Source organism: Lutjanus erythropterus, chromosome 18, assembly GCF_056507025.1.
Source record: "Lutjanus erythropterus isolate fLutEry1 chromosome 18, fLutEry1.hap2, whole genome shotgun sequence".
NCBI lineage: Eukaryota > Metazoa > Chordata > Actinopteri > Lutjaniformes > Lutjanidae > Lutjanus > Lutjanus erythropterus.
The window spans coordinates 5621250-5636432 of record NC_139334.1 but is presented as its reverse complement, the minus strand read 5'-3'; the positions used below and the strand labels follow the sequence as shown (position 1 = coordinate 5636432).

Sequence of the window (15183 nt, the reverse complement as noted above, 5' to 3'; positions counted from 1 at the left end):
TAAGCATAAAGTGCAAAAGCGACAACAGAGGAAGAAGTTGTCAGATGATCATGCGGCCCAAGGGCAAACCAGCCTGAGGATCCATGGCACTAGTCCCTACATGGCTGTCTCTGATCCAACCACGGAGCTCTGAGAGACACTCTATTTTAGTAAAGATGTGCTCAAGCTTATTTCACCTGGGGGGATTCTGGTTGCTAAAACAGGAGCACACACTCATGCTCATCCCTTTGGCTAAAGAACACACCCACATAGAAACAGGCACAAATGTAAATACTTCACAGCAAGTGCACATACTTAAGAAGCAGCAGCCTCAGTGAAGAATCAGGACAATACAGGCAGCCATGTATCCAGAAACAGCTGAATATGTGGCTAATTACATCCTGAGGTAGGTCACTGCTCGTGTTTGTGCTCCCTCATAAGACCTTGTTTACTTGCAGCAAATTTTACACCAAGTCATTGTTGCTCTAATTGAGGACATGGGTTGTTTTTAACAAGGTCGTCGTGTTTTAGTGACCCGGCGTGCAGCGAGTGGCGACACGACTCGGATGTTTGTTCAATAGGTGTCACTGAGGCAGGAGTGGCTGTCAATTTGTTTGTCTGCATTCTCACTGCAGGAAATCACTGTGTGACACTGTGGTTTTTGGGCAGGGTGACATTGTTAAAACAAATTGTGATATTTCTTTTGAGCCAGAAACAAACTTTTAATTATGATTTTTTTGCACAATAATTTTACCATCTGCTTCAAGCCTACTCTTGCTTCCTACTAGGGATAGAAAATATCTCTATAATATTACAACCCAAGTTCCGAAAAAGTTAAGACATTGTACCAAAACTCTAGTATCGTTCTATTGTTACATGACATTACAGTTTTTCAAAGACAGATTACAGTAACTTACTTCTCATTGTGTTATGTAGATATTTATACATATACATACAGGATATATTACATATTATATATGTGTGTGTGAATTGTGACCAATAGTCATCCCTACAATGTTGCTGCAATGTCAATAGATTTTGTCAAAAATGTTTTGAAATTTGATTTTTTCCATATCACCCAGCTCCAATTCCTACATGTCCTAAAGATTTATGATTGTTAAACTTTTTCTGTGTCTCAGCAGCTCTTTGAAAAAATCCCTGCCTGAAATGTAACAGCAGCCAAAAAACAAATGCTGTTACATAAAAGCACAATGTTTCTTTTTTCCATCCGTATGTCAAAAGAGGCCTTGTCAATATTTGTGTTTTTTCCCCTCCGTCTCGGTCTGAGATGTAAAATGCATCTCATCACGTCGACTTTAAAAGTGCTTGTCGTTTTCACCCTGGGCGAGCTGGAAGAAGAGGAGGAGGGACGCAGGTAGTGAGGCAGGGGGAGAGAATGAAAGACGGATGCTGTTCAGAGTGCATTTGATTGCTGTCTGATTACAGCTGCTCCCGGTGGGACGGGTTCAGACTGTCTCTCACAAACACGCACAGATCACTGAGTTCCTTAGATGCCTGCTGAAATCAGATAGCTGGACCTACATGGCCATGATAGTTGGGACGTGGTCATGAGCGTGCATACAAAATGTGCTCAAACATCCACAAAGGCACTCTGGGAAGCAACTGGAGACACACTGATGTGTGTCTGTGCTTTCCAGGCAATAATGTTTTGATGTAATGTATTCAGCCTCATGGGACTATATGAGTCTAAACGCACTCGACTTTCTCATGCTACAGCTGCATGCATATTCTATACCATGCAACTGGCTCTTGTTTTTTGTGTCGTCGGTGGTTTTATAATGGCTTTCTGCTCCGCCTCGGGTGGATATGGATGGATTGAGCGTCTCTCATCGGGAGGAGATGGAGAAAAGGAAGGATGTGTGTTGAAGAGAGAGTGCGGTCAAGCCAAGCGGGCCTCACGGGAGGGTGACGGAGGGGTGTGTGGGTGGAGATCTGGGGCCCCCTTCCATGCCATCGTATCCCAAGGCGTCCCTCTAAAGTTACCCACTGTCTGTGTCTGCGGCCTGCGGGTCTCACATCACCACGTTCATTAAAGCGCCGATGTAACCAGAGAACCTTAACTGGACCCACATCGCCATCACGTTTTGGTCGGCTTGTGCGCGGTCACACAGCCACACACTTTTCTTCAATATGAATCCGTTTCACCTCTTCTCCCTCAGACCCTTTAAAACCTCTAAACCTTTTCCCCAATACCGCAGTACAGGATGGTTTATTACTGTTCCACTGTTAAAGGAATAGTTCAGATTATTTGATGTAGGATTGTATGAGGTACTTACTGATAGTCGGTGAATTACGTAGCACACCTCCAGTTTGGGGAAGCAGAGATGAGTACCAGCATGGAAGGTGAGCACTGTACTGCTGTGGACAGGGTCAATAATAAAACAGATTTAAATCACTCAGTAAAAGGTCTATTTAAAACATTTAATATCAGTTTAAGTGTCCACTATATTTAGAATATGACATCATCAAATATCACAAATACCACACCAACCACATTCCATTTAAAACATGAGTCAGTTTACACAGAAGCTGCTGGTCTGCCACTTCCTTGATCTGTTAGTTTGTTAATGTTATTTTCTGACTTCTGTGTTTTAAAAGGACAGTTCTGATTCACAAAAGTCACAGAATAATACAAACAAACTAACAAATTAGGCAGCGATAGAACAGCAATTCTTGTGTAAAATGACTAATTTTGCCTATGGAATTTGTTTGGTTTGGCAAGATGTTTTTTTGTCTTCTTCTTTTAGAGGGGTCCCTTACTTCCACTGATAACACTGTTAAAATAGTAGATTTCCCATGTGGATCTTCAAAAACAGGACCTCAGGACCACATGAAGTTCTTCTTTTTTCTCTTTGATGTCATTTTCATGAATGAACACTTCCTGGCACATGGAACAGGACATGAAGCCTTACATGGAATTACTGGAGTGTCAATTATGCTAATTTACAGGTCTCTGGATCTGCTGAATCTGACATGGCACACATGTACAAGCTTACCGTACAAAAAAGCAAGAGAAAATTAAGATACAAAAAGAAAAATATTGTTGTTTGAGGTCCAATGTTTGTCTTCATGTTCTGTCTCACCTCTTCTCCTTCAGCCTCTTTAAAAACCTCTAATCCTTTTTCCCATCACCTCAGTACAGGACAGTTTATTACTGTTACAGTGTTAATGAGAGATGTGAGGTGCCAAAAGGCTAAATCACTTATCACCAGCTTGTGCTGGCACTGTGACAACACTGCTAATGTCAGCCTGTGTATGTGAAGAAGCAAGAAGGAGAGTTAATTTCTTTTGTTGGCATATGAGTCACACTGGGAAGTGTTTTTGCTTCCTGTAGTTACACTCATGTTCAGAAACACAGGCATCAACATCCGTCTGTCTGCTGAAGCCAGATTGAAATATGTAAAGACCTTTCAGTGTGCGTGCCCTCGCTTTTATGTCTGTGATTAAATAAGGCCACACAGCGAGGAAATGAGCACACTGAGTAATGCTGTGGATGTATTGATTTTCTGTCTCCGCCTTTCTCTCTTTCTCCTCTCCTCCCCCACCACTACCACCACATCTCCCGTGAAGGAAGCCCCGTCTGAGCCTGTACGAGCCCCTATACGTGAGGCGCTACTGGAGGCCAGAGCTGCCCAGCTTCTCCACCCCGCACCAGGGGAAGGGAGGGTACTGGTGGAGTCCCCAGAGGTACCAGGACGTGGGGTCTACGTGGAGGGACACGCGCCGACGCCGTGTGGTCTTACCCGGCAACACCGGCTTCTCCGACGTGCCGTCAAGTCTGAGCGCAGGCTACTGCCACCTCCACCCGACCTTGGTGTGAGTGGACCGCTACAGATATGCTGTTACCTTTGTGCTTGTGTATGTGTTTGCATTGTGCTCCATGTTTCTGGGAGGCTCTTCTTAAGTAGCTGGTTGTCAGCACTCTGGGAGAAGCGACGACAGAGCGGTTAGTACTCAATCGGCACTCGGCCGGCTTATCAGAGGCCACAGTCAGGAGCTCTCCTCGCGCTGTCACCCTGCCTGTATGTCACCAAGACCACACCTTCACACAGAGGCCATTAGGCCTGTCAGAAAGCATGTACCCCTACAGGGTCACCTCCTCATGTAAGAGCCTTCTGACCATCTCCTGTCAATGCTGTGGTCATCACTAACCTTATACTATCTGACAAATAGGAGTCTAACAGTGTGTACAGAAACTGGAGCAAATGTAACAGGATACATGTTACATGTATGTGTGCCTTGTACAGTCAGCCACCTTCAGTTCAACTGGCAAAAAGTGACAAAGTACTATGTACTTAAAATTACTGCAAAGAAGAAGAAGAAAGAAGGCTGTAGTGTTTAGAAACTCTAATAACTATAATGACCACAAAATATAACATAAACAATAAAATTAACTAAAGAAAAATCTGCTCCATAGGGTTTTTTTCATCTGATTTCTGTCAGGCACCAGAAACAGCTATATAGAAATACAATCTTTTTGTGGATGTTTTTTTTAACTTGTGTAGGTCAAATAGAGACATCAGCATTAAATGGAAACCGTTTTATATACAGGATTCCAGTATGTATTCCAATATATGTTACCCATACATTAGTATCTGGCGCAGTAGTTACAAAAAAGTCAGATTGTCAGGTATTCTTAATGGTATTTCAGTCTGGAAAATGATTAAAATTGTTTGACTCATCATGCACTCAGGGCCATACACTAAACTTGTGTCCACCGTACTGAAGTCCAACTGTGGTGTTTCTGGGGGCTTGGCTTCACTGTACAAAAGCACAACTTTATACATTTATTAACTGATTTTGGTTAAACTGGATCATATTTTGTTTGGAAAATGTTTTCTGGCTTTCCCTCTGCTGTCCTCTGGCTGCTTAGCTTCAATTCCCAGTGTTTTAATTAACAGAGTTTCCTGATGGATAGATATCGTTTGCATCTTTGTTGTTGCCAACCTAGCTAGCTTAACCATGACAGCTACCATTAGTGGGCAACATATCCAAGCTCAGGAGCCTCCAAGTGAATATGCAGTTACAGAGATAAACACAGCCTCCAAGACCAACAGGGAATATAGAACCAAGGTTGCTTGTGGAGTTTCCTGATAGAGGTATAGCTTTACTTGTTGCTAAAAGCTCTTAGCCAACTGCTTACTGCTGTTAACTTGGTTAGCCTTGACTCAGCTAAGGGGTGTCAAGAGCCAAACTCTGTAGGAAAACCACCTCTGTCCTGATGTCTATTTCCTGTTGTCAAACAGGCCTCCATTCGTCCCGGAGGCTGAGTTAGTCTAGTGGTGTTCACTGGGAGCTCTCAGTCTGCAAAGAGACAGCTAATATTGCTAAGTCTCTCCCTAACTGCCTGTTTTACAAGAGACATAAGCAATAAGGACTCATTTTAGACAAAATGTATGTTTTATATTTATTTCACAGTTAGAGATAGCAATAATTCTGTAGACCAAGGTTTCAATATTATTTCATTAATATTGGTAGGTAGTTGATGATAAACTTCACCTGATAACGGGACAAGATGAAATCTCAGGAGATCACCAAAGTTATTAAAGTTTATTTATGGGGACCGTAGATATCTGTACTAAATTTAATGAGGATCAATAATTCAATAATGATTCAACCTCAAACTTGCTGCTAGCATTGCAAAAAATAGCATATGAGACATGCATTGTTTTACTTTAATTAGGCTTATAGTTTAATGCCATTTACATATTAATACACAAGTAACAATAATCCAAAACAGTATTATGTATAAAAATGCACTTCAATTAGGGATATGTTAATTCAATTTTACTGATAGTAAACATTTTGAAAGCAGGACTTTAATTTGTGATCGGATATTTTTACACTGTGGCATTTTTACTTTTATGCAAGTAAGAGATTTAAAAACTTCTTCCACCACAGCCATCGCATCACAATATACACTAATCCCATACCAATATAGGTACATACATACCAAGCCAATGTAAAACATATAAATAATTACCCCCTCGGCCTCGAGCTACTCCACATCACACCCACTTTCCCCTAGGAGGCGGAAAACTGGGAGGACGCTGACCTAAATGGATGGGTAGAGTAATGGTCTCCACGCCCCAGAGCATCCTGTTGTCATGACAGCAGAATGGTCATGACCGTCTGGGTGTTCCCTCCTTGTACTGATCTGATTTGTACCACTCTGTCGACTGAGGCAATTGGTATAAAAACATACAAAGGAGGCGTGGGGGATGAAGAGGTGTGATGAACTATAGGGTCTGAGGGAGGGATATGAAGTGAGGTGAAAACCCCATAACTGGAAATGGCCGTGCTGCCAGGAAATGGAGACAGAGAGAAAGAAAGAGGAAGAATAAGAATGCAAGAAAGCAAAAGAGAAAGAGAAAGTTGGGGCCTTAAAAGAAAGAAAAAAGTGATACAGGGGAGGCCTGGGAAGCAAAAGAGGAAGATAAAAAGATGCTTAAAAAGGAAAGAGACGGTTTTTAGTGAAAGGGAGAAAGATTGATAGTTAGGGGAAAAAAGAGGGAGAGTGAAAAAAAAAGAAAGAAGTGGAAAGAGAGAAAAAGCCAGGGGGCTAATGGGCTCGTGGCTAATCAATCCTGAGTGATGGCCACTTTAGAGTGGGCCAGGCTGACAGATGGAGACCATCCCTCTGTTTTAGCTCTCCCCTGACTCCCCGGCTCCTAACTCACCATGCAGGAACACATCAGCACCCACCCTGCTGTCGATCCCCCACCCCAGAGGGCATCTGACATCACGTACATGCAACACACACATGGAGACGCAGTGGCTGGGCCCAGCCAGGGTCTGTCACATCGGTCGATCCATTTATTATGTGAGAAACGGCCATATCGGGGGTCCATTCTGTTATTCCTGACGTGGATGAGTTTGAATGAGTGCAGCATCAGTTGTAGATTGATTCTCCATAAGGATTGATTGGACTAAATGAGTGCTGGGATCGATGGTTGGAGATAGGAGGGGTGGAGGGTGAATGAGTTACTACTCAGGCAGCCACATGGTACTTTTGTACACTTGTTCTCTGTGAGTAGAAAGAAGGAGAAACTGTTCCGTTTATACAAGATTACCGTATAAATCAGTGATGTGCCACCACAGCAAGAAAGACGCACATTTTCCACATCGCTGTGCAAACCCACAGCATGTGGACAGAAATGGACAAGAGGATAATGAATGGAAAAAGGGAAAATAGATGCTATTTAAAGAGTCTGGTTCTTACTAAATACACATGGATTGTGGAGGTAAATTATGCTTTTTAAAGGGATAGTGCAGATTATTTTAAGTGGGGTTTCATGATGTACTTATATATGAATATAAGTATGTGTGAATCTAACCCAACCCAACATTTTAGAACATGCTAACACAAACTAACTAACAAATCGATGCAGCGGGAGACAAGCAACTTTTAAAATTACTGAATTTGCAACTGGAGTCGGTTGAAAAAGGCCATCTGCTATAGGGAATACATCGGCTGTCGATAAGTAACCTCATACAACCTCACTGAACTATCCCTTTAATAATACTGAAAACAGGTTTATATGCTGTAATTTATGCTGAAGCTAGTACATCTGCACTACCACCTTAATGTCATTGTAGAAACAGAGCAGTTGGCAACACAATTAACAATGTTAAATTTCTATTTCACCTCACAGCTACAGTCCCGACATTAGTGGTTGTTTACAATCTTGTGCTGAAACCAAGCCAGGGTCCAAAACAGGGCCAGACAAGGAAGCAGTGTCATAAATCGCACTCTGCTGGCCCTGTTAAAAAAGATTAAAGGGAAGAAAGTGCAATCCAGTGACAGGCAGCTTGGACAGTGGGTGGATGGAGGGCTGCTATCAGCTCCTAAAGGACAGCAGGAGGCAGGGGAGGAGGGAGACGAAGACAGCACTGAGGTCTCCACTGATAGATATTCAGCAGACAGTCACTTTCTGCCCACTCTACCAGCGGGGATGCTGCCACTGGGTCATGCTCGCAGATACACAAGCCTCTTATGCTGCAATGTCAACAGCTGCAAGACTCCAGTTGCTACTGTGCGCTTGTTTGCTTCTGCAAGCGCGCTCATTTTGTGCACACATGCGTGTGTCACTCACATGTTTTCTTTGTGTGCACTAAATCAGCGCTGCTTTCTACAATCCAGCGCGTTGTCTGTTCTGTCCTTTGCCAATCCTCTTGCAAAGGGAATGGCTCTGTTTTCCTCACCCAGCTGTCATGTCAGCAGTCAGTCAGTCGGTCGGTAAGACATTGAAAGTCAAGCAGCGGTGCAGTTCTTCCCCTAGACCCCGCTAGGGCTTAGATCCTCCACTTCCTGAGCCATGGAAAAGGGTCAAAGCACAAGCCACAGATGGCAGAAACCGGGCTGAGAGTTGGAGAAATCCAACTCTGCTCATGGTTGGATAGCTCGAAGGTCGAAAAGGCAGAGAGAGGGGAAAAAGAAATGGATCTGGCTGGAAACGAGGGAGGAAACTGAGCAGAGACAGGCCGTTTGTTTCCACAACCCAGCGCGTGCACACACACACTGGAACACATCCATTAGGATTAAACCAGAAACTGTATTGCTTTGCAGGTTATGAGGTGTTCTTTCAAAGCATATTCATTTTTATACCTATTCATAATTTCCAGGGTTAACTTTAAACAGTGTTGACTTAGCAGTGATGTACGACGGTAAGATCACAAACGCTCCAATATGTCGTTCTGAGCTGTGAAAAGCGCCTTTGAGAACAGAAGCTTCTAATCCACTGACATTTTGAAAAGCATAAGTCTGGCCTCTTGGTGCTGTGAGAAAATCACCTGCTGAGCTTGGTAATTGAATGGTGCTGTTCTGCTATTATTATCCTGGTTCACCTCCGAGAAGCTGACATGCTCAATAATGAAGTCTTTGGTAATTAAGTTAGCTGATTAGGGAGGTGATATATAATTAAATTCATGGAATAGTCGTGAGGATTGTGTCTGTATCACTGTTAGCCCCCGGTCCAGGAGAAGATGAAAAATATTGTCTCTTTGGCCCTGAATATTCAGAACATTACTTGAAAAATGTGATCAGCTACTCATGACGCACTATTAATTAAAGAGGTAATTACATTATTTTACTAATTACTCAACAGCAACAGTTTATTGGTTACATTATTTATTATATTACTTTGTATTTCTCAACACAGCTCCATCAACTTTGACAACTGCAAAGTTGTAATTTACCCACCTCATTATGGTGATTATGAATACAGATTATGCTTCTGTTTCATGTTGTGATCAAAGTGAAAAAGTCCATGTGAGGATGGAGTGGAATATTTACCAGTTTAGACAGAACAAATGATTCTGCTGGGTGCTCTGAGACATGAGTCAGTCATTAAGGACTGAAAATCAAATAAGTGAAGTGCTAATGCTTGACGAACACCCTTTTCGTCACACCCTCTCCTCTGTCGATGCGCGTAGCCTCCAGTGAAAGACGACGCCGGGCAGCAGAAGGCGGCATGCTGAACAGGTGACAACACAGCCCGGTCCCTCCCTGAGACGACCAGCCAGGCTCAGTTTACTGTAGAAAGTCACACAGCAGATGGTGTCCAAGGAAGTGAATTAGCACCAAGAGGCCGTGTCCACACACACCAGATGGGGGGAGAAGAAGAGACAAAGAAACTGGGGGAAAAAACAATGACATAAAGGCTGAACAGCCAAGGTGGAGAGCAGGGTGGAGGGTGGCGGGGGAGCTGGGCTTTGTCTGGGCTCATTTGTTTGTTTGCTTGTGTGTGTGTTTGTGTCTTTGTTGGTCCAATGCAGGCCTCGGCCAAGTTCACAGGCCTGTCGACTGTGATTATGCCCATTCATTGACTCATTAAAAGGCCAGATCTTGTGTGTAACACTTCGCATTTAGATGATAATTTTACATGTGTTGTGCAAAGCAAAGCTGTTCAAACATGCTAACTTGTGTTTTGTTTTCTGGGTGAAAAGGTGGAGGTATCGCTGGCAGAAACTGAGGGAGAGGGTGCCTCAAGTGCTGAAAGGAAGAGAGTAAGAAAATGAATCGGCTGCACTTTATTTTACAGTGCACTAATAAGATGTACATGTAGTACTTCATATCAAATTAGACAAAAACTAGAATTGTCCTTATTAGACAGTATCAAACCCTTTATTAGAGACTCTTTAGTTTATATTAGACAGTAATTTTTCACACAGAGCTGCACTGAAGTCACATTATCACAATTAACCACAATTTAAGGCCAAAATTCTAAAGGTAAAGGAATATTTTCTCAATGGATCACTGCGCATCCTGTAGGAAGATAGGTCTGGGCTACTCTGCAAATTTTAGGACCAGCCAAAGAAGGTATGTTTCAGGTAGCAGTTATGTGATTTCTGTTGTAATTTGTCCCTAATTACCCCCCTAATAAAGTCTATTAACAATCCAACTGTGGAAAACGATACACTGTAGTTTACCGTACAGTTCTGTTGTAGCCTGTCCCTAATTACCCCCCTAATAAAGTTTAATAATAGTCTAACAGTGGGAAATTATACAGTTTAGTTTAGGGTACGCTTTTGTTGTAATTACCCTTTAATGAAGTCCATTAAGGGTCTAACAATGGGAAACAAGAAACTTTAGTTTACAGTGCAGTTCCACTGTAATGTGTCCTCTCTAATAAAGACTAATAAGGGACTGATAATACTGAACATATTATTTCTAGCTTGTTACGCCTTATTGGTGTGCTTTAAAATAAACTGCGACCATTGAATCCTGTTTTCTCCATAAAAAATAAAAATCACAATGTGTAATGTATTCCTCAGCCTGTTTCTGATATGTTTTTCTCTTTTGGCCCTTTTCTCTTCCAGTAACTTTCTCGTCCTATGAGGTTTCTCTACTCTCTCGGAGTGAATGCAGAGGCCCTGACACCTGATACGAACGTATTATACGGGTGACAAATCGCTCTTTCGAAAAACAGAAACGGCCGCTGCAATTTGTGTTGAAGCTGGAGGGAAACAGCCATGTTTTGGTCAAGGTAATCTCACGGTGTCAGTGGTTCAGGAATGGGCTCTGGAATGTTAATAAGGGGGAAAAAAGGGCAACATGACTTAAATGCCACACAGATGTGGCCTATCAGTGATGCAATCTTGCGAGGAAATGAGTTGTAGTGCTTTTCGGCTGCAGCATTGTGTTGGAAGCTGTTAACTTAATGTATTGACTGTACACACGGCTGTAACTAGAAATGTCAGAATAAAGTTGTGCTGTAACCTAACTCTGAAAATGTCCCAGCCTATCTTGTTTTTCAATCTCCCTCTCTGTCCACGCCCCTCTAAAGCCCATCTGGCTGTGATTATTGGCCGTGGCCTAATCCAGCGCTGTGTCCCTTTTGACACAATGGGGAGGGCCAACTCTCCGTTGTCTCACTCATCCCTCTTCGTCTTCTTCGTCTTCTACCCTTTTTTTTTTTTTCTATTCTCTGTCTGTCATTCCCTCTTGCTCTTTCTCTTTCGACCTCTTTCTCTCTCTGTTTTAACTCTTGTTCCTTTTCTCCTCTTTGCCTGACTGCCGCTGCATCTGTCACTAGCCGAGCGGCAAGCGCCTGTGTGGCACGCTGCCAGCGCTGACAGCTGGCAGAGAGAAAGAGAGTGAAAAATAAACGGTGGAGGAGAGAGGGCAAAGAGAAAAGGGAGTACGAGGGAGGGGGGTGGTGGGTGGCGGTCGATAAATATCAGCACAAGTCAAAAAATTCCAATATCACCTTCCTGACTGCACAGAACATTGCAGAAGTAGCAAAGGAAATCAATGATAGTGTGACAGATAAACAACATAAAGGAGTGTTAGAACAACAAAACGAAACCCTGAATGAGGAGGAGGAGAAGGAGGTGACAAGCACCTTTCGTCCTTCAACTTTAGAAAGGCAACTCTTACTTCTCTTGTTTCCTCCTCTTCAAAATATGTGTTTCCTTATTCTTCTTGATATGTTGGAAGTGGTTTGTAAACGCTATAGGACCTTTTTTTTTCTCTTTTTGTTGGCAGGCAGCCATGTTTCATGATGGGGGTCAATTCAGGAAGAGAGCTCTGAATGGACTGCTCTATTTTATTGACCTTTGCTTGTTTACAGGAGGAAATAAATAATCAGCAGATGGATTTTGTGTTGTGCGGAACAATCTTTAATGCTGAAATTTAGCTCATTATCGACACAACAAGTCCTCTGAATTAAATGACAAAACACACTGTTTGTAAGTGCTCTCCAAAACGAAGCTCTGATCTGACTCCCCTGTAGGCAGGATGACATCTTTTGTCAAGGCCCTCCAAACCTGTTACTGTCACTGTAGCTCTGTAGTCTGGGAGTGGAGACTTGTGTATCTCTTGCCAGACGGACAGTTCATAAACATTGACATTATTGGTGCCACAGTAAAGCCACATTCAGACAGAATCAGCAGCAATCATATTAAAACAATTTTAAAAAGTCATAGTTTGATTGAAATGTGATTATGGGAGTTGTTATCTTGACTTTAAGCCAACCACCGTATCACAAAACAGGACAAGGTAAGTTTTATTCACAATAAATTTTGCCACATTCGCTAACTTCCTTTACTCAGGAAGTCGAAGTTACAGTTATAGCAGCTAGCAACTAGCCAGCAATGGTTAGTAGGAAACACATCATTATTTTGAAATGATGAAATGGATTTCTCTTTATTTGACCCGCGCTGGAAACACAAAACTCAACCAAAATATATAACAAATGTTAAAATGTTACATATTATAGTTTTAAATGATTTTGTTAAGGTTGGGAAATGATCTTGGTGATGGCTAGCAGACACAGAAGGAAACGGTGACTGTCTACAGGAAACAGAAAACCAACAGCAGCCTCCTGTTTTTAAGTCCAATGTTTAGTTGAGGCGTCTACCCGCCCTGATCTCCTCCTTAACCCATTGTTGTTTTTCTTTGGAACACAGTCACCACAGAAGGGGTTTGCGGCGTGGCAGCAGGCCAGATAGGTTAGGTCTTGGTCATTACATGTGACCGAGAAAAGTCCCAGGATGCATTGCTTCACTCAACATCCTGCTGAAAGACAGACTACAGCAGGCCGGCGTGGGCTCATTACACTGTCAGGAGGTCTGACTAAAGCTTAGACGCACATGTAAAGTGTAACATGTTTACATTCGCTAATAACGCAAAGAGAAATCTGGTTTTAAATCCGAACAACTGCGTGAACATATGAGACGCTTCATACAAACCTGCAGTGTTGTACAGCAGAGGTCCAGCATGCCAAGCCTTCAAAGGCAGCGACAGATTAGTAAATCGCCCACTCTCCTGATGCAGCATCATTCTTGTGTTAGTGTTTAATCCTGCTGGCGACGTCAGGGGAACATACTGGGTGACCCATCTTATAAATATCTGCAGTGTGTTTATTTGGCAGCACAACACTATTCTTTCACTCCTCTTGCCTGCAGTGCAAAAACAACAGTGGCATGTTTAGAATATATACATACTGATATATGAGAGCTCTAGTGGAAAAATATTTCTGTATTTGGCAGTCTGGAATCTCAGGAATCACAAGGGTCCTTGCTCTGACAACAGAAGAGGACTGCAGAGGGGATTTAAGGGGGAGGGATGAAAACAAAAATGCAGCATTCAGAAGAAGAAGAAGGGGGCTTGTTGTTGCACTTTTTAAGACTGTGCGATGACAGATTGTGTTATAATGAAAATAAATGTGCTGCTGCAGAGACAGGAAGAGATTTATTGAGAAGATAAGCAGCAGGTCGGGTGAGGAGAAGAAAAATAGTGCAGATTTGTTTCCACTGTGGTCCTCCAACACGCACGACCAGCAGAAACACTCAAGAGGAATGGAGTGTTTTCCTGCACAGAATACAAAATGGTTCACTTGCACTCTGGAATGAGCCGGCCGTAGTAAAGTCTGATTAAACGGTGGGGGAGGAGGGCAGAGAGGGCGAGAGAAAAAGGAGTAAATCTCCATTTTTCCATCTGGAGAATGTATGTCAGTGGGCTGCACTATCTGCCTGGCACACATCTCTCTATTTCTCTCTCTCACACACACACACACACACACACACGCACACACACACTTTCTCAGCCTTTGTGAGTGAGTCTGATTCAGGGCAGTGAAGTACAGTAGTCTGTTGCCAGTGCAGCCAATTCATATTCAGAGTGCGTACTCTTCACACACTGCACACTCCCATTGACTGGCTAATGGAGGAACTGAAGAGGTCTATCTTGGCAGCACATATTCACTTCATTAAAGTCACAGTCACTCCACTGTAACTGATTTTTTCATATCCACAGATAGTATAAGGGAGTTGCTTAATGAATAATAACATATTCTATAATAAGTGAAATAAAACTCCTCAAAAGGTCAAAAGTATGTGGACAGCTAAACTTTACACTCATATGAGATTGTATGACATCTTATTCACAGATCATGAGAAATTAAAGGTATAATCGGGATTACTTGAAGCGGGATTGTATGAGGTACTTATCAATGGTGAGCGTGTTACCTACAGTAGATGGCAGTCAACTAGCACCCAGTTTGGAGAAGCAGTAAAAATATCAGTATCAATTTAAGTGTGTGCTATAATTAGAGTATTTTCACCAATTTATCTTGCCACAAGAGAGCCTTCTCTTACTGGAAACCACTGCTATCAATCATAATATCACTCTCTCCAAAGCCACCAGACTCCACTGGCATAATCAGTCATTTTAGCTTGCAGAGTACAAGGGTTGCTGCTCTACCGCTGCCTTGATCTGTTAGTTTGTTTGTGCTGTTGGGTGACTTTGGTGTTTTAAAAGGATATTTCAGATTCACCAAAGTCACACAATAACACAAAAAGACTAACAGATCAAGGCAGCAGTAGATGAGCAACTCCAGTGTTCTGCCAGGTAAAATGAATGCTTTTTGAAGGGAGTCTGGTTGAGCAAGAGAGAGCAATATTAAGCCTATATAACAACAGTTTTCTGTCTGAGAAGGCTGTCTGACATCAAAGCAACGAGCTGAAAACATTCTTAATATAGTGTACATTTAACTGACATTGCTTTTTCTAGATGGGACATTTTTAAGTGGCTAAAATATTTATATAATAGCCAATAGTTTTATTGCTGACCTTGTCCACAGCAGTACATTTCTGACCTTCCATGCTGATGACCCCCTTTGCTTCTCTTCTCTTTGCTGCATCAACCCCTATCTATTGTAGGTAATACACTAACTGTAG

At 42.5% G+C, this 15183-nt stretch overlaps 1 protein-coding gene across 1 annotated transcript; it reads left to right on the top strand.

The window, feature by feature from the left end:
* The first annotated feature begins 244 nt into the window (after window positions 1-244).
* LOC146310497 (uncharacterized) lies at window positions 245-11204 on the top strand. Its single transcript, XM_084743247.1, has 4 exons — window positions 245-385; window positions 3571-3816; window positions 9949-10008; window positions 10822-11204. Exons 1-4 carry the CDS (start codon window positions 342-344, stop codon window positions 10838-10840), a joined length of 369 nt encoding a protein of 122 aa, XP_084599373.1. The 5' UTR covers window positions 245-341; the 3' UTR covers window positions 10841-11204.
* Window positions 11205-15183: the final 3979 nt, after the last annotated feature.

What these genes read in the sequence shown, in the direction of transcription:
- LOC146310497 (XM_084743247.1), top strand. Translation starts at nt 342, where the DNA reads ATGTATCCAGAAACAGCTGAATATGTGGCTAATTACATCCTGAG. An exon ending in GTGGCTAATTACATCCTGAG is followed by an intron (nt 386 to 3,570) that starts GTAGGTCACTGC and finishes TCTCCCGTGAAG; the next exon opens with GAAGCCCCGTCTGAGCCTGT. An exon ending in CACCTCCACCCGACCTTGGT is followed by an intron (nt 3,817 to 9,948) that starts GTGAGTGGACCG and finishes CTGGGTGAAAAG; the next exon opens with GTGGAGGTATCGCTGGCAGA.